The 19,757-nt window shown below is 45.1% G+C and overlaps 1 protein-coding gene across 3 annotated transcripts in view; it reads left to right on the forward strand.

The window, feature by feature from the left end:
* Positions 1–19,757, forward strand: part of LOC147906243 (endonuclease/exonuclease/phosphatase family protein) — a 105,331-nt gene that overhangs the window by 60,540 nt on the left and 25,034 nt on the right. For 2 of the 3 annotated variants that reach the window (XM_087377374.1, XM_087377383.1), the window contains 2 exons: positions 16,337–16,558; positions 16,678–16,829. In XM_087377374.1, coding sequence (XP_087233500.1) covers positions 16,337–16,558; positions 16,678–16,829 — 374 coding nt within the window. The remainder of the gene's footprint in view (positions 1–16,336; positions 16,559–16,677; positions 16,830–19,757) is intronic. The other variant, XM_087377389.1, reaches the window with a different exon arrangement.

Consider the following 19,757-nt stretch of genomic DNA (forward strand, 5'->3'; position numbering starts at 1 on the left):
GCAGTCTCAATGCTTTCACAGCAGTTTTTGTCTTCCATAACAGCTCCATAGCTTGAGACATAAAAGCTGAGATATCTCTAAAGGACCAATGTAGTAAAGGCAAGAAAAACTGAACATAAGACATTGCAATGGACTGGACTATTCTGAGGCTAACATGAAGTGGCCAAGTAGAAATTTTCCAATAGTCCAATTTATGTTGAAGTCTTTGGAAGATCCATTTTAGCTGCTGCTTCCTGGTGATATGCCATCCTATAGGATATCCCAAATGCCTGACAACATCTTTGGAATGCACTATCTGACCAGGCGCAAGAGAATAGAATGCCAGTCACATTGTTTCAGTGGAAGCAATTTGGATTTGTCAAAATTGATATGCAATCCCGCTGCTAATCCATACAATGATAATGTGGCCATAAGCATGCGGACTTCGCGAGGAGAGTTCTGTGGCATAAAAAAGGAATCATCAGCATATGCCTGTGCCAAAAAGGATGCAGCCCTAGGGATTTTAAGACCAGTCGTCTGTCCTGTGCTTGTAAGGTGATCAAGATACATCAGGAGGGGATGAGTCGCAATGGCATAGAAAAGAGCACTAAGGGGGCAGCCCTGTCTGACTGATCTACCCAATGTCCATGACCGAGATAGATGGCTTCCGAGAATGCACTGGGAAGTAGAGCCAGAATAAAGCCAATAAATTGCATTTGCGATCTTGGGACCAAATCCCAACTTTGTCATGGTTTGAGAGATAAAATCCCATTGAACAATATCAAATGCCTTAGAGATATCTACCTGCAATATGAGCACATCTTGATTCGAGTACTTAGCATATTCAATTGCAGTCAATGCATTGGAGATATTGTCATGAATTTGTCTTCGCGGCACAAATCCATACTGATGAGGATGAAGGCCCGCGTTCAGAGTCCCTTGAAGCCTATACACAATCATTTTGGCAATGAGTTTGTAAACTACAGGCATCAAAGTAATAGGCCTCCAATCTGACATATGATCACAAAGATTTTTTTTTGGCACAAGTTTGATTATGCCATGCTTCCAGAGGTGCCGCAATTGATTTTCTTGCCAGGCAACATTGATCATTTGTAAGAGAACATCTTTCAAATCATCCCAAAAAGAAATATAAAATTCCACCGTAAGACCATCCCAGCCAGGGGACTTGTATTTGCCGAGATGGGACAATGCATTCTCAAGTTCCGTGTCAGTAAAAGGTCTCTCAAATAATAGAGCATCATCCATTTTCACTATCCTAGAAACATATTGAAGAAATTCAGTCCTTGCATCAGTCATTTGATTTGATGGGGAGCCAGGGATAGAGAACAGTGTCTGGAAGTAATTTTGGCATTCATCTTGGAGATCAGAGAAAGAGTGCGTCCAAGATCCATCTAGTTTCCTGACCCTTAGACATGAGTTTTTCTTTCGAGTGGCATGCAGGCCCTGGAAGAAGGCTTTTGATGAGCAGCCCTTATCCATGAGGGGTTTCATTCTTGCTCTAATCTGCCATTTGTGCAATTTCCGCTGATCATTATCAGTCAGTTTGATCCGGGCTTGTGAGAGGGAATCATTTTCTGATTCAAAAAGAGGCCTTAAATGTGAAAATTCAGTCAGCTGTTGTGCTGTCCTTTTTGCCCATTTGACCTCATTCCTCCATGTAGCCATGTGCCATTTTCCATAGTCCCTAATGACATTCTGTATACGAGAGACAAAGCTGTCCCAAGCATAATTCATGTCCTCCTGAGCATGCAAAAGCAAGGGATGAATTGCAAATCTGATCATTTGCTGGAAATATTGATGTCGAAGATAAGCCTGATTAACATGCAGTAATCTGCTGGAGAGAGTCGGCAAATCATCCAGTGGCATACCAAATTGCAGATTTAACCATAATGGGGCATGATCTGACAATCCCAATGAGAAATCTATGAGGAGATGAAGGCTGAAATCTGCATATTGTTGTGGATAGAACAGATACCATCTGTCAAGCCTTGCCCAGTATGTGGTAAATGCATTATGATGGAAAGTATATCCGGGCACTAATCCTTGTAGAAGAAGCCATAAATCTTCAGCCTGCACAGAGAGAAGCATTCTATCCCATTTCTGTCTTTCCGATGAAAGCATATGAGATCGTGAAGTGGTGTTATCTCTTAGCAGAGGAGAATTGTTAAAATCTCCACAGATAAATGCATTAGATCTCCATGGATATTTGCTTAAAGATTCCCATAGAGAAGCCCTCATGGCAGAAGTCTGGGAGGCATATACTGATGCAAGCTTAAGAATGTCACCATTGACATTACATTGTATGACTATCCATCGGCCACTGCTGTCATTGAATGCTAACTGAGGGTCCAGCTCATGTCTGACCATTATGCATACACCTGAGTAGGTTGTGGTACCAGCATAATAAATATCATAGCCGCCAAAGTGATCATGATGACCAGCCTTAGAGTGTTGATTATGCTCTTGCAAACAAACAATATCTGGCTGCATTTTATGTACATAATTCCAGAAAAGCCTCCACTTTGAGACATTGCAGAGGCTCTGTACATTGTATGTAAAGCATTTAAGTGTTTGATGCATGAAAGAGATATATACAGTATAGTATAAGTATGAAACAAGATATCAGAGAGGCAAAGCCTCTGCCTGCATGGGTTGCAGGCTTTCATGATCTATGAAAGATATGGCATTCTCCCCTTCTTCAGAATCACATATGGGGATACCCTTCTTCAAAACCCCCACCCAATTTTGAAGGACAGGAGCTGAAGTAGAAGCCTGTCCTGGTAAGGGAGAAGAAGCATCCCATTGCTGAGATTGAAAGGGGCGTGGCTTCAATACAATCACCTTCTTTGGCTGTTGAAAACCATCCCGATCTGTCCCCACAGATTCCTTCATCTTCTCTTTTTCTTTTTCTTTCTCTTTTCCAACAAGTGATTGCACCTGATTAACTGGTTTAGCATTCTTTGCTCCATTTCGAGTTGCTAGCTTAACTTGCAAATTCTCATTCTTTTCCCTTGTCTGAGGTGGCGAGGCATTAGGAGGGGGTTGATGCAGAACCATTGGGCATTCAGAGGCTAGATGCCCAAACTTGTGGCAGGCAAAGCAAGCGCCTGCAAATACACCCCATTTCAAGTCAAAAAACTTTTTCCCCAATTGCACACCCTCAACTTCCACTGCAATAGAAGGAGGGGTAGGTATGTCAGTGTCTTAGAGGATGCAGAATCTGTTACGATTTCCCATGGGGCATGGAGGGCAAATGACCTGTCCCAATGAAGCGGCCAGGCCAGGCAATTCTTCATGCATATAGTCCGGGAAGTTAACAGCCTCAACCCATACAGGACAATGATGGCGTATAAGACTTTGGTAATCCTTGTTTGGGGACCAAGGCATGGCATGTACCATCTGCTTCCCATAAAAGAGGGGAGAAAGCTCAAGGAGCCTCTGCTTGCAGAAAGCATCAGATAAATGCACCTCATAAAAGCCTCTGGAGGCAAAATATACATCCTCTACAAAGCATCCTCCAAGGATAGACTTGATCCATTGCGCAACATCACTGGCAGCTGGGATTCTTCCTAGAAAGAAAATAATTACCGCGGTTTGAGATAGCTTCCTGAGAGGATTCACAAGGGAGGGCAATTTCAATTTGTATGTGACCTCCGGAACTGGTTTGCCCCATTCTTGTCGCGACTGCTGAAAGTCATCCTTAAGTGTATCAAACACATATTGAGCTTCCAGAGTGAGCTCATCATCCTGAGATGCAGGCTGAGAAGGATGACGCTTGGCATCTGCAGAGAAAAGACAAAGTAGACAGTGTAACTGGACGGAAAGGCACCGGGAGAAGGTGCAGAACAGTATGGCAGAGGCTGTACGGAGAAGCTGTACGGAAGGCCTGTGCAGGATAGGCTGTACGAAACAGCAGGAGGAAAACTGTACGGAGAGCACTGTACGAAAAAAACTGTACGGGAAAGTTGTACGGGATTCTGTACAGAGGATCGTACAACAGTATTCTGTACGGACAAGGAGTGCTGACGAAGATGTACGAGATTGTACGGAAAGAGGCGGGGTGGTACGGAAAAGCTGAGTACACTGACGGTGTCACGTCGTACGGAAGGGCTGATGGGTAAAGTAGAGACGTACGGGGGGACGACGAAGTGTACGGTCCTGCACACCGGGAGCGTCCGTACGGCGATCGTACGAATGTACGGACGGAGGGGGAGATGACCTAGGGGGGTCTCGGGTGCCTGCACTCACCGTCGCTCACATGCACGCACGCGCGCACACACACACACACACATGCATGGTAGCGAACACACACACACACTCAGCCAAACACACACACACACACGCGCGCACACACACACACACACGCACACGCACACACACGCACACACACACACACACATGGCAAAGTTTGACCCAAGGTGGACGTAGGCATTTAATTCCTCTAGGGGGTCACTTTTTAAGACATGAGCATAGTGAATGGAACCTCTAGGGGGTCACTTTTTAAGACATGACCCTAGTGAATGGAGCCAAGTTAATGGCACTAGGAATTGCACTTGTTGCACATTTAATCATAGGTACCCTTTGGACATTTAATTAATGCCCCTAGCTTGGCACCCCTAGGCCAAATCTGTGGCGATTAGTCGCCATCACGTCCCCGTGACATACCTCCCTCTTGAAACAGCAAATTATCATGTTTGCTGTCCCAAAAGTACAGGAAATATAGAAGGGTATCACAATAGGCATAAACAGCCCATAATCCATAGTACAACATCACATGAAGTACAATATACAATGCACATACGATAGGACTGCAGATCCATCCATATGGCAGTGTATCCACTGTATCAACTGTCTGGAGTGTCATGACCACTCATCATAGAAGTCTCATGGCAGAAACACTGTCAGCATCAATGCCTCGGGTGGAACCGCAGTGTCACCAAGCAACCTCTGGATATCCTGCGAGCCTGTCTGCACTGTGGGAGCGGAGGTGCTACCCCCCTCTTGAGCATCTGGTAATTGCTCCAGACCTGTGCTCTGCTGAACTGGGATGAGCCGCTACTACCGCACTAGGCTCGAGACCCAATGCCTCAACGTAGAGCTGTAAAACTTGTGGTGAATCTACCAATTCATCCTCCTCCAACTAGATTGCATCGTTTGCAGGATAACTCTTGCACTTCACTCGATAGTGCCTGGAAACTCTACCTTTGATCTTCCGATCCTTACAATTTGCTCAGGAATCAAGACTTCATCTTGCTCATCAACTTCAAGTTGCTCTTCAAATGGCATATCTTGTGGCTCTTCTCCATGAAAAGGCTTCAACAAGCTAATATGGAAAGCATTGTAAGCTATCTTCAGCCTGTAAGCTACCTCATTGATCTACTCAAGAACTTGAAAGGGCCCGTAGTACCTCATGCTCAGCTTGGTATACAGCTTTACCTTCCCTCTCCTGCTCATGAGATGTGCCTTAAGAAAACACAGCAATACCCAGTCACCTTTCTTGAAGACCAGATTCCGGTGATGCTTATTTGCAGCTCTTTTTTGTATACTTAACCTTTTCATACACTGTCCGCAAGTCTTCCACATACTGATCAGCCACAAATATCTTCTCTTTTGTATGCAAAATAGGAGGAACCTTTTTCCCACCTTCCACTATTTCAAACGGTGCTTTACCTGTGGAAGAATGCACTGTGCTTTTGTATGCATACTCAATCAGTGGCAAATACTATTCCCATTTTGCTTTGTGCTCAGACATATAACAATGCATCAAATCCAACACTGTAGAATTTGCCTCTTTTGACTGGCCATCAGTCTGTGGATGATATGAAGATGAACACTGCAGCGAGGTACCCATGTTATCAAACAAGCCTCTCCAGAACATACCAGACATCCGTGGATCTCTATCGCTCACGATAGACTCAGGCATCCCATGGTACTTGAAGATAGACTTCAAGAATTCTTTTGCCATCTGCTCAGCTGTTATTTTCTTCCTCACTGGAATGGAGTGAGCCTATTTGCTAAATCTACAAATTGTAGTCCATATGTCATCATGACCAGTCGGTGTATGAGGGAGATCAAAAACAAAATCCATAACGATGCTCTGCCATGGTCTATATGGTATGGGCAAAGGAGTAAACCGGGCTGCTTCTGCCTCTCATACTTCACCTTCTGACAAGTGATACATGTCGTGACATAAGCCTCAACATCCTTCCGTAGAGAAGGCCAATAAAAATAGTGCTCCACTGCTTCGTTGTGGCCTCAATACCCCTATGTCCTGCATACGGTGGGGCATGGCTTTCAGTGATCACCTTATGCCTCAATGGCGGCATCACACATAGCTTACCATGCATCATCATGAATCCCTCCTTGAGAGTATAATGATCATGCCGATTGCCCTCCATAAGCTGATCATAAATACATGCAAAAGCATCATCTGTAGCATACTGCTCCTTCATGGATAAGCAATAGTAACTGCAGATACCTGTGATAAGCAATAGTAACTGCAGATACCTGTGGTTTCTTGGACATAGTGTTAGTACGTAGCCTTCTGGAAAGTGCATCGGCCACTACATTCTTCTTTCTAGCCACATGAACAATCTGAAAATGAAAAATGCAAGGGAAGTTTGCCCATCTCATGTGCTTCTCTGACAACTTTCTCTAAGTGAGAAAGTACCGCAGCGATTGGTGGTCAGTTTGCACATAAAAATCAGCACCTTATAAATAGTGCTTCCACATAGTAAGAGCATGTACTACATCTACCAATTCTTGCTCATACATATTCATGTTGTGTTCAGCATCTGGGAGCAGCCTGCTCTCATATGCAACCACTCTACCTTCTTGCATAAGTATTCCACCAACACTGTTTCCGCTTGCATCACATTGAAGAACAAAAGGTTTTCCCAAGTCTGGCAAAATGATAACAGGATCAGAGCATAATTTTTCCTTCAGCTCATTGAATGCTGCAATTTCTTTCTTCCCCCCCATCTCCCCCCGTTATAGCAACCTTAAAAATAGATAAATCTAAATTTGTATGATTGAATATATTCTAGTCTTACAAAGGTATATATTACTTCAAAGTTTGAAGGCTTTTGCCAGCTATTAAACTTCCTTTTGGTGATTAGTGTCACATTCTTACCTTGTACTTGATCACTGCCATGAGACTTGAAAAAAAAACCCAGATACAATGAAAGCTACGGGAAAGGCCCACTAAAAATGGCCACATACCCAAGGCTGGTCTCTGAGAAGGAAAAAAATAGATATATCGCGCTATTGCTGCAAGAGAGTGAATCCAAATGTAAAGGGCAACAATGGGAGGCCCGGCTAACACATCAGCTATCCATCCGAGTGACTGGACTTGTGTGTGCTGTCTATGGGACCAACTCCACTAGTCTGCTGAGGATAGACAAGATGAGCTCATCCGACGTGTGCTCTCCTCTGCACTCGTATGAGCTGATATCCATGTCTCTAGATCTACTCAATCAATCTTATCCACTTCGTTTTCCTGCTCCAGGACTGGTGTGCTTGCTTTCACACTCTCCAACAATTTATTGCAGCTCCACATGTACAAGACTTGACTAAGCTTCCGTAAAACTCAGCTTCCTAAGCTTTCGTAAAACTCAGCTTCTTCAAAGATCACTGCTTGCGGATCTGAGAGGGCTACGCCCAGACTCATCTCCCACATGCGCTGAGGATCTCGATTGGACAGTTGGAGATATATTCTCACAAGCTACAAGTTAAGACAAGATAGGCAGGGGGCATCTCATGTGAGAGATGGATCAGCACTTTATGTGATATGTACTAGACTGAGACAGAGGAGTGCTTTGCATCGAGATGCCCTTTGTACTATGAGATGGCATGACAATCTTCTCAAGAGCGGTTTTGGTGCACTGACTCGAATGTGTCACATCACAAGATACATAGTATACCAATAAACTGCCTTTTTTTGGGGGGGAGGAGGGGGGGGGGGGGGGGGACTGTCTAGGGGAAAAAACTCCCACTAACTCTGATAAAAAGCCCGGCTATGTTCCTACATGATCACCCAATACTCCCGTAACATAGATGCTTACAACCCCCCTGGAACTATCTTTCGTAGGCCTTAGCTGAGGCATTTGTGAGGTTTCTTCTGCATCTGGAAGTGCTACAAAGTGACAATTGGGAAGGCACAAAACAGCCCTGGAAGAGGCCTCCCACAACTAGATCCACTAGCGAACAATACTTGAGACTTTGTCACCAAAATGGAGGATTGCATCTCCCTTCGCATGGACAAGCTAGACACTCATCTAGAAAATCCATGAAGGCTTGATAAAAAGGAAAATGATGCTTTGAGGAAATCAATGGATAAACAAGCCTCATGCATAAAGGCTTTGGAACTAGAGATTCTAGAGCTCCGACATGGAGCCATGGATGGGGCAGATTCTGATGCTGTGGGAATTCTCTAATATGAAAATGCAGCACTTAAACTATGTGTGGAAGAGCTAAGACCAGTCAAGGACAATTCCTAGAGCAATCCAAGGAATTGGAAGAAAAAGTGACAGCTAAGATGGAAGAGCATTCCAAGGATGCGAAATCTTGGTCACAAGTAGTCAAGGGACACAAACCCTTGAAAGTTATCCAAGACACCCAAAGGAAAAGCAAACCCTTGAACAGCAAGATGGTGGGCAAGAAGGAGGACGCAATCAGCCCTCTACTCGGAAATTCTTTCGTATGACTTTGGTTGCAACTGATGAGATTGAAAATGCCTAGAGAGTGAGGAAGGAGACACAAGAGAGAAGCCATGACCATTAAAAATCCAAGCATGCTAACGTTAGACAAGAGGTTCTCATGAAGAGAGTAATTGTAAAGGAACTCAATCTTCATGTATGAAGATCTCATACTTATGCGGATATCAAGAAGGTACTGGAGGCAAGGGATCAAGGCAAATGGGAGGTGTATAGAGATGACTGGCTCATCATCCAGAAATGGAAACCCCAACTCATCCCAAATAGGGACTTGTTGTTTATATTGAGACACACTAGAGTCGATAGAGGGGGGTGCCCATAGTGCATGGCTACACATGGCTGTCCAGACACATATCAATCAGAGACCAGCATTGATTGGGGAGTGCATGGCTCAGGCAGTGTGGCAGTTGCCTTCCGCTCATACCTTTAGGCATATGTCACAGTCACAGACACCAATGAGCATGCCTGCTACATGTGGATCGGAATCATGAGTGTACATTGCAACATGATACTCCCCGCATAGACACCAAACTATGCCAAGACAGCCTCTAGGAGGGGACAGGTTTCACATCCTATGACGACTTCTAGACGTACATGCAGCAAGGAGAGGTCTTGCTTATGGGGGATTTCAATGCCTGAGGTTAGGGACACTCGGGCAGATCCTGGATTTCCAAGAGGATGGCATAATACTCCCAACCACTTTCGGGAGAATTTAGTCACAGATCAGAGGTTGTACATGCCAGATTTTGCAATCACACTGTAGGGGAGATAGTTACTGGACATGTGTACCACTTATGGGCTGCTCATCTACAATGGATTGTGGGGATGGCTAGGATTTTGAGAGATGCACATGTTGCTCACATGGAAGTGTAGTTGACCACGTCATGGGATCCCTTGCGTTCATCCCACCCATCTTTCGATTCAACGCTGTGCCAACCCATCCAAGACACACACAGGTCCCCTGCATCCACATATTACCAGTATGACTTTGACTACTCCCTAGATCACATATATGGTAGCTATCTTGCCAATCTATTAGAACACATAGATGGGCAACCAGACATAGATGCCAAAGCTCTTCTCCTCATCGTGACACAAAGTTTCTTTCTATACACGATCCACAAAATGTAAAGTAGCTCGAGGGATGTATGCCTCAACATAGTTGGTATGATGACGAGTGCAAAGCACTAAGGCAACATTGGCACTCTGAAACCAACCAAGGACACCTAGAGAGTACTTATAGTTAGTGAGACAGAAGAAACTGCAGTTTCTTGTGCACCATTAAAAAGAGCTCTTAAGCATCTTGCATAGTATTAGTTCCAAAGAATTTTGGATGCAGATCTTGGAATGGTGATCACCATGTCTATCAAGGATCTTATACTCTACGACATTCTTGACCATGTGAAGATTTAAGAAATGCAAATGTGTGCAATGCATGCAGAATTTAAATGCCAATTGGCCCTCCAATGGGGGAAGAGCGCCCTCGTGAGAGTACTTGTTTCTCTTTTTGATCTACATGCAAGGTGGGAGAGAGATGGAGGACGAATGCAATGTGAATAGAGAATGCTACGTGAGATTCACAATGAAGGGTGATACCCTTTCATTAATGTCCATTGAGATCACTCAAGTTCCATCTTCCCATTTGCACCTACCCTTAGCCTATGACCCATGCATCTACCATTCAATGCACCTTAATGCACCCTTCCCTTCCTATTGCCCCTAGGACCTAGACACATGGGTGCACGTCTTTATTAATTAAATAAGTGTCACATGTCCATATTTGATGCCATCTAAAGCAGTGGCTCCAGCTCGACTAGCCCTATCTACTTACATGATTCACCACCATAACAATTTGGTCGGTGTCCATCATAAATACAAATACTTGTCGCACCATTGGCGTATAATATATATATAACACTGTCCTAATGTCTATTAATCACGGATTAGTGATTTCTCTTGTCATGACACTCCCTCCTGCTTGAATTGGCAGAAGTCCTCTTTTGGATTCGTCTCTTGTCTCTTTCTCTTGCGTATACTTTTCTCTTTTACTTCTGCATGTGCATCCCCTCTTCATAATCTGCAATTAGTCTTCTCTTGATAGTACACGATCTCTTATGAATCAGAACTTAAATCTCATCTTCAGGTTCTAGTTCCTCTTGATGCTGAATATTCCAATTGCAGAAGTACCACTGCACCAGTTGACACATCCATGCACCAGTTTGGCTGAATGAATAGCATAAACTCTTGGTTCAATGTTCACCTCAGATCTAAATGTATATGCCCCGGCGTGTAGATAGCACCGTCTTGCCTTTTGGAGGAGTCTGACAAAGTGTCTGACTCTAGGATCGTTGGAGAAGACTTCAATAACCTGGAGTTCGGGGGGGACAAGAAAGGGGGTGCCTCGTAGAGCGGAGCACGTGGAAGCAGTCCATCCTCACGATCAGTGGCAGAGACCCGTGGAGAGAGGCGGAGTTCAGCAGGATCCTTGGCAGCCTTCTCTTCTCATTCGGCCAGAGGCGACATGATGGATTGCTGAGAGCCTGCATCGCTTCTACATCGGGGACTGGGCACTCCACAGAGTTGGCTCTACAGGGATTCTAGCAAGCACCACAATGTCATACCACTCTCCAACAGTATTATACCTAGAGCAGCCTCGCTGTGGTCTTCCCCAAAAGGGGGTCCCATTCCAGAGGACCTACTGGAGGATGAGGAGGTTCAGCTGGTTATTGCAGAGATTTTGCAGCAACCAGAGTCATAACCCTGCGAGAGCTGGGCTTCGTGGGTGGCAGATGTGATTCAGAGGAGCAGCTAGGCTCACGCCCTTCGGTGGAGGAGGGCTTTTTAGGAGCGCAAGTGTGCATTGCGCCAAGACCTCGCCTCCATAGAGAGGTCAGGGAATAGGACACATGATCCCTGTGGCTCAGGGATAGATTTGAGAGTGCGCGCCTTGAGCTTCAACACAAGGAGGCTCTACGGGATGAGTTTTCCTACCACTCCACTTAGGCCCACTGGGTTCACAGCAAGGGGATAGGATGACAAAGCAGTTTTTTTCAGACCACTGGATGTCGATCGGCATGCACGTAGCTACAACGATTACGGGATCTGCAGGGCATCTTGCACACTGATCTACAAGAGATTTTAGAGCTGACCACGGATTTCTACAGCGGTCGAGAGGGTGACTTGAGCTTGCCTTGTGGCCCGTGAGTTAGTTTGGGACCATGTTCCGATAGTAGTCTCGACAGAGTTGTGCAGGAGTCTGGAGGAGCCTTTCACGGATGAGGAGCTTTGGGAAGCCCTCAAGGCCCTTCCGAACCAGAAGTGTTATGGCGAAGATGGTTTGACTTTGGCCTTCTTTCATAACTTTTGGGAGATCATTGCCAGCCCTTTTCGCTTAGCTTGCTAGGAGTTTTTCGACACTAGCTCCCTTCCTCAGTCCTTGAGCAGGGGGTGGATTTGTTTGATCCTGAAAGGGGGAGATAGGTCAGACATCTGGCAGTGGAGACTGATCACCCTGCTGGACATCGTATACAAGATCCTTGCTAAGGTCTTGAGTTTGTGGTTGCGACCTCATCTCACCAACATCATCCATGACACACAGAATGGCTTTGTACAGGAGTGCAGCATCCTGGACAACATTTTCACGTTCTGGGAGGCATTGGATTGGGCCAAGGGGGAGTCACAGCCTTTGGCCATCCTTCTCTTGGATTTTGAGAAGGCTTACGACAGGGTGGAGTGGTCTTTCCTGGAGGGCACTATGTAGAGGTTGGGTTTCTCAGACAGATGGATTAGAGGAATCTGTGCGCTCTATGCGGTGATCCCTAGCTAGATGCTTATAGGTGGACACACGGGCGAGGCCTTTTCTCTCCCGTGGTCGGTCGGCCAGGGCTGTCCCCTAGCTCCCTTTCTCTTCCTCTTTGTGGTGGAGGCATTGGGCTACTACTTGGATCGCAGGTGGCGGGCATCTAGGGTTGAGGCTCCCAGTGAGGCAGGAGGAAGAGCTGTTGGATTTCGAGTTTGCAGATGACATAGCCTTGTATGTAGAGGGCACCATAGTGAGCTTGGAGAGAGTCCGGCGGGGAGCCTTGGCTAGTTATTGTGAGGCCTCCGGTGCACGGTTCAACTAGACAAAATCCATCCGTTTCTTCATAGGCTATGAGGAGACATAGGAGATTCGAGAGTGGGGGAGTGCCTTTGGCCTCCGCTGGATACCGCGGGGCCAGATAGCGAGATACCTCAGGTGCTAGGTGGGTATTGATATTACAGCAGAGAAGCAGATCGCCCCGGTTCTTGAGAGTGTTCGGCGCAAGCTTCTCTACATGAGCTCGGCCAAACTCTCCCTACCAAGCCATGCCTTAGTAGCAAACCAAGTCCTTCTTGCCACGGCGTGGTACATTGCCTCCTACTGGTGCTTTCACAGAGGGTGCAGGGGACAGCTCTGACGCTTGGTTCATAATTTCCTTTGGGTAGGTTTGGATGGCACGAGGAACACTAGAGCTTGTGTTGCTTGGCAGACGGTGATTATGCCGCAGGCATTGGGAGGCTTGGGTATCATTGATCCAGAGATACAGAGCAGAGCCCTCTTGGGCAAGTTGGTGGTGCACGGCCTCACACCCTGGTGCAGAGCCTTGGAAGCTTCTCTTACAGCGAGGGCTTCTTAGAAAGTCCACACGCACTGTGAGGCAGTGGCAGCAATCACATAGATGGATCTTCTTAGAGGCCCCCCTTACAAGGAAGGGTTCCCCCATGATGAGGAGCCTCCATAGGGTTTGGTAGAAATTAGCAGGGGCCTCATCCCTGCTCAACCCGGTTGTAGAGAGGAGTTTGGTCGTCAGCCTCTCATTTGGCTCCCAGAGATCAGGGATCAAGATGGACGTATGCTCGGACAACGGACTCACATTGGATGGGCACTGTGGGACAGTGGCTCGGCCTGCTCCTTTGGCAAATGGAGCAGATTACCCATGGAAGCAGAGGCGAGGCTTGGAGGCAGAGGTGAGGCTTGGAGTCATAGCGCATATGCGAGGGGATGGTTGGGTCAGTCTTCTTAGACTAGGGTCCCTTTGAGGATGATGATTCAGTGAGGCAGCAAGCAGCCCGGTTTCTTCTGTGTAGGGTCTGGAGTCCTATTTCAGGGAGTCTAGATGGGATTCATTGGTAGATGATCAGAGTCGTGGGCCGGTTGGGGAAGGAGTGACACATTGATCCTCCCAGCATCCCAGAGCCAGATGGTTCCTTTGGCTTTGAGAAGGTAGGACCCTGAGGGAGGTCCAGTGGGATCCGGGAGAGTGGTTTTGGGCTTCAAGGATCGGCCTCACCGAGCAAGTGGACGAGATGCCCTTCTTTTCCTATACCACTCAAATTGGTAGGAGGCTTCAGATGTGGACTCTTCGACATGGACCCCTTCAAGGGAGAGAGGCATTGGGTGGCCTAGAGGGTGCCTGTGGAGGTCCGTTCCAGGTTTTGGATGCATCTATGGTCCAATTTGCGGCCGAGGAAGATCTACCTTTTCAGGCTGGCTGCCCACGAAGGCTTGCCCATAGGCCCGTGGTTGGAGCAGATGCGGCTGGAGGGGCAGTGTCAGTGCTTCTCCTGTTGGAGTTCTGGAGATGATCCCTCACTGTCTTTGGAGCTGTCGTAGCACAGAGAGGATCTAGATGGGAGCCCTCAGGATTATGACACGCATGCAGAGCGTTTAGAGGGACTACACGTGGGGGAGGGTGGCTTGGTTGACTGAGGAAGGTCACACGTTGAGGTCTCTCCAGCTTACTGGATACAGGGTTAGAGCATTCAGAGGATAGAGCTCCATGAGGCGGTCTCTCCTGATAGCTTGGATCCTCATTCCCTCCAGAGGATATACCCTGTGGGAGGTAGTAGCAAGTATCACGTCGTGGAACATTTGGGTTGCTCGTTGTAGTGTGGTGATGGGTGAGCATTCGGTTCCACCCTCGGCTACCTTGGTTGCCATTTGGCAGGATATCATCTACACCTTGCGCTCCACCTGGGAGCATGGGACCCTAGGCTCTAGGGTGATTGTCGCGAGGGTCACACGCTTCTGCAAGGCTTGGCCTGCAAGAGTTTTCTACATATTCACTCTGCGAGGGATTCGCTGGTTGTATAGTCCCCTCACTTGGCTGTTACCCCCTATACGAGAGATTCCCTAGGCAATAAGCTGGGTTTCTCTGGAACACAGGTCTCCAGATGATTCCAATCGCAAGGGATGTCTACAGATCATTTAGTACTATATCAATAGTCACTAGGTGCCTGCTTCTTGCACTTAACATAGTTGGAGATTTATTAAATCATTTGAGACTATCTATGGCAAATATACATCCATAAGACCCCTGCAGCCACATGCGACCAAGATGGCCCTCTATAGAGAGCATTTCCTCCACATGAGTGAGAGCGGTTGGATCCAAGCACCAGGGTATCTACAGATACACCATTCTCATGCAGTACGGATCACCATGGGCTAGCTTAGGACTTCAACTTATCAATTCTAGCTCGGGGCAGGACATGAGGTTGGAGCCACATGATCTAAGACTTTGCACACTATGCAGCACACAAGAGGTGGAACGGAGATGTGTTGCAATATTTGTGTATGAGGTTACTCGACTAAGGTCGAGACTCGTGAAACCTACTGTAGGAACTGGTCTTAGACAACAAGAGATCACAGGCTTCTTCATAGGAGAAGCAATTAAGAGCCAAGACTGTGACCCTGATTTTTTTACGCATCAGGTTAGTAAGAAATTGGACACAGGCCCTGCAAGCACCGCCTCATCCAGGGTACCATCATTGTGCATCTCGATGTCAAGTTGATTTCCAACGTCCATGTGCACAACCCTACCAAGAGGAATCGGGAATGCCAGCAATAAATCTCGGACATGTTTCAGAGATAGTGAGACTGCTAATGGGACCCCATTCAGGTCCAGACGGAACTTGGATGACTAATGGCAAACAAATGATATGTGACATGCTAGGACATGAGAGGAAATGCTCATGAGGCAACGCATTTCAGTTGTTCCTAGGTTCATCAGCTAGTAGTTATCTCTTTGAGGTAGTAATAAGCACCTCTGGTTCCCTCCATGGGGGTGTAAACTCATGTTGATTTCAGTTCTTTGGTCACATAAGCTTTTTTGGCCTTTTGCAGACGTTAATAAACCTTTCCCTCTTTTCTTTCTTTCTTTTTCTCTTACTGACAATAGATCTAGCCATAACTATCTCGTTTGGAATGCAAAGCTGGAAATCACACTTGTTTCATCAGATGTCAAAAGCCAGCTCTAGAAACCTTCAAATTATGAACTCTTATAAGCTGATCTCTTCAAATGAGGGCAGCCACCATGAACACTTAATCTACTAAGGAAGCCCGCTTCGCAGGTGCTAACTCGATCAAGGACTTATTGAAAGTATTAATTTGATGGATTGGCAATCCAGTCTTTATAAGTAGGTCTGGAAATACATGTGCCTCCTATTCTGTTGCTTGATGCTTCAGGAGCCAAGAAATTGATATTTTTACCATGCAACTCAAAGCAATGTATATATTGCATGAAAATCAGTCATAGGGTAAACATTCTTCGCTGAAAGCTACTTGGTATTGAAATTTGTGTGTGAATGGTAATTGGTTGCAGGAGAGATGCATACACATGTTGGTCACCGGCTTCAGGTGCCGAAGAGTTCAATTGGGGAACACGCATTGACCTCATTCTTGCAGCAGGACCATGCTTGCATTCGAGAGAGAGTGCTGTGGCTAATGGAGCTACAGATGATTGCCATGGGTTTGCAAGATGTGAAATGAAGGACTGTAATATTATGAACAAATTCAAACGTTTTAAGGAGGATTCTATCCCTCGGTAGTAGCAATGCATATATCTCACAACTATGCCTCTTGCGATTTTTATTCTGCGAATATCCATAATAAATTTTTATCATTAATGTGGCATGATTGTTAACTAAGGATAGGTTGTATCAGATGGGCAGGTGGAAGGAGCTTGAAGCTGGAAGGTTCAGATCACGCACCTGTCTTTGTCTTGCTCCAGGAACAACCACTTGTTCAACCACATGGTACTCCATCTCTGGCTGTGCGCTTTCTGCCTCAGCTACGTGGGCGTCAGCAGCACATTTGTAAGTACTGTAGTATTTCATTGGAGATGAAATTTTGTTTTGTCTAGTGTGACTATGTCAATGATCAGATTGTGTACTTGCATCCAAGGATCACTTGGGTAAGCCTTTGAGTTTTGGATTGATCTGATTTTTCATCTGAACCTTGCAAAGAGATGATATACAATTTGTTCTTATTATTTACTGATCCATGTGGCCTTTTGGTGGCTTCATATGCCTGGCCTTTGGTGGAGGACATGGCCGCAAAGCATTTAATTAATGTATTTATATGCTGTAGAGGACATGTGTATGCTCACTAGTGAGATGCCCCCAAGCCAGACGACTTGATACCGTGGGACAACCCCGCAAAGCACCCCATAGGGGGTTTGAGCTAGCAGCTCGCCTCCCAGCCATAGGCTCAGTATGTCCCGATCCGGAGGTCTAGACCACCGCGAGAGCTAGCCAGCCTCAAGGTCAAGGTGTCCCTTCCTCTAGCTGCTGCTCTCGGGCCAATAGGTCTACATCTAGAGGAGGCTCCAACTCTTTCGACTTCGAATACTGAGCCCCTGGTTCATACTTACAGGCCTACCATTGGCTATCTTTAGCAATTAATCCTAACTTTAGGCTTCATGTATAAAGTTTTTTCTTCGCTACTCCTAGAAGAGCCAGGTCATTCTTAGACTAGCCCAATCCACTGGACCTAAACCTCATCCACGCTAGCTCTAGTTTGAAACTTGGGTTAATTAAAAGCCTAGGTTAGACTACATCCTATCCCTAGATCCAATCCTAGATCTTAAGTTAGGCCAGCCTTTAACCATAGACCCTCCAGTCTTGGTTAGGCCCTAGTTAGCCCACCTATGGACATAACATTCTCCCAGCCTTAAAGTAGATTTATGCTTGCATAAATCAAGGTATGAAAACTAATAAATGATTCTAGACTTTACTTCTCATCTAGAATCAAATTCCAATAGTAGTATCTGTAATGTAGTATATGTAATGAACTTGGAATCTATATAATTGCCTTGCAAGGTAAATTGAGAACTGTTTGTGTAGAATCCTTTAAGTAAACTCAGGAATTGATTAACTCAATTCTTATTCTACAGCTGTGTAGGCAATATTCAACATCTTGTTGAGTATCTTGATTTTGATTCATCTCAGAATCATAACAATTTTCTTATCTAACAGTATTAGTGTCGCAATCTTTTAATGCCGAGCGATAGTTTACTAAACTATACCTCTCTTTCAGATCTGGATTCATTGTAGTATCCATTAGGTTGAGTATTCTTCTGAAATCCCTTCGAATCCAACTGAATACCCATAGGTACAAGGGAGAAGTATCAGTCTTTTATGCATGTGGCAAATTTAGAAATTTTGATTATTACATTCTTACTAGATTTCTTAATAGAAAGTCAAAGAACATAATATTGACAACCTTACCAATTGCCATGATCATTTAGTAAGTTATATGTTACACTACCCAAAATCCATTGGGTATGTTTTCATTCAAGACTCCTTGCAAAAGGCAATCCATGATATTGCAAAGTATCAAGCAACTGAAGTTCTCGACCCAAACTTATTTCATAATCATATTGGCTCTAGTAAAGTGATGAGCTCTACTGAACACTAGCCAAATAATACTTAAAGAAACTTTGCAGATTCTAATCCACCTGGAAAATATTAAATTATATCAACCACATGGAAATTAAGGGTCCATTGGTATTGGTTTTTTCACCCCAAAGAGAAGACGTCTCTTCACTATCAAAGAAGAAGAGGTGGGATGATCCCTGCATGCTCACCCAAATGGCTGTCAATGTGTGTACAGTATCTGTCCAATTAATGGCCAATGTGCGTAAGGGATGGACCAGGGAACCATCTAAGGCATATGCTTGTGAGAATGTCCCAGGAAGTATCCATAGAGGCATGTGCACGTCTATAATGAAAAGCGGGTACAACATTTAGAGAGCATGACTCAACCAAGTGTTGTCGAACCGAGAGAGCCCAAGTAGAGTCATGTTTCATCCAAGCATCTTAGGTTGTTTCTGCTCTTCCCTCTGCAGGGAAATAGGAAATCGGATACATCCATACAATAGTATCTATATTGTCTTATATTACTATAGACCATCCATATGAATGACCTATCTGTGTCATCATGAGTATAGACCTTGGTAGGTTCCTAGATTTATCTTCGACTTGTGAATTTATTGCTAGATCCTAGAAAATCATTCCAGATTTCTCTTTTCTTCCCCCTTTAAAATAATAATAGGGCTTTCCTGACTTCTATCAAAACCAAAACACCTTGTCCATGAGGGAGAGCTATGAGTGGAAACTCAATCAAGTACACAAGTTGACTCCTCAATGTCAATGATCTACTCATTGCTTATTTTTTACACGAGTATCTTTGTCCATAACTCACAACTTGACTCCTCAATGTCAATCTTGACATGAGATCTACTCAATGGCTATTTCTGACACAAGTATCTTTGTCCACAAGGCTTACTCTCACCAACGTAACCTTTTAGCCACATTTTCATAGGACATAAGTGATCGTTATCTTGGATTCAGCTTCTCACCATCTTTCCTTGTTTACACAGTAGACGCTCATCCACGTCTAAGTTGTAATACACTTGCCACTAGACTTTAACCAACTATCTAAGAATTGTACAATTACTTCCAAACTCAAATAATGTTAAACACAAAGTACCAAACTTTCTATGTAAAATCGTTAAAATTTTAAAGTTATCAACATAATGAACATGGAATTTACAAAAGTCATAACATTGTGGAAAATAATACTATTTTAAGTGGACAACAAATAGATATACTTTATATATGGACAAAATTGATATAACTTCTATGATAGGTAGGACCTTTGTAAGAGAGGAAGAATAGGAGGATTGTAAGCTTTCGACGAAGCACCCAACTACGCCTCTATATAGTCTCCCAGGCTATCCT

This window comes from Dipteris shenzhenensis, chromosome 1 (assembly GCF_047967505.1).
Source record: "Dipteris shenzhenensis isolate YYH24624 ecotype China chromosome 1, Dip_SZ_1.0, whole genome shotgun sequence".
Lineage (NCBI taxonomy): Eukaryota > Viridiplantae > Streptophyta > Polypodiopsida > Gleicheniales > Dipteridaceae > Dipteris > Dipteris shenzhenensis.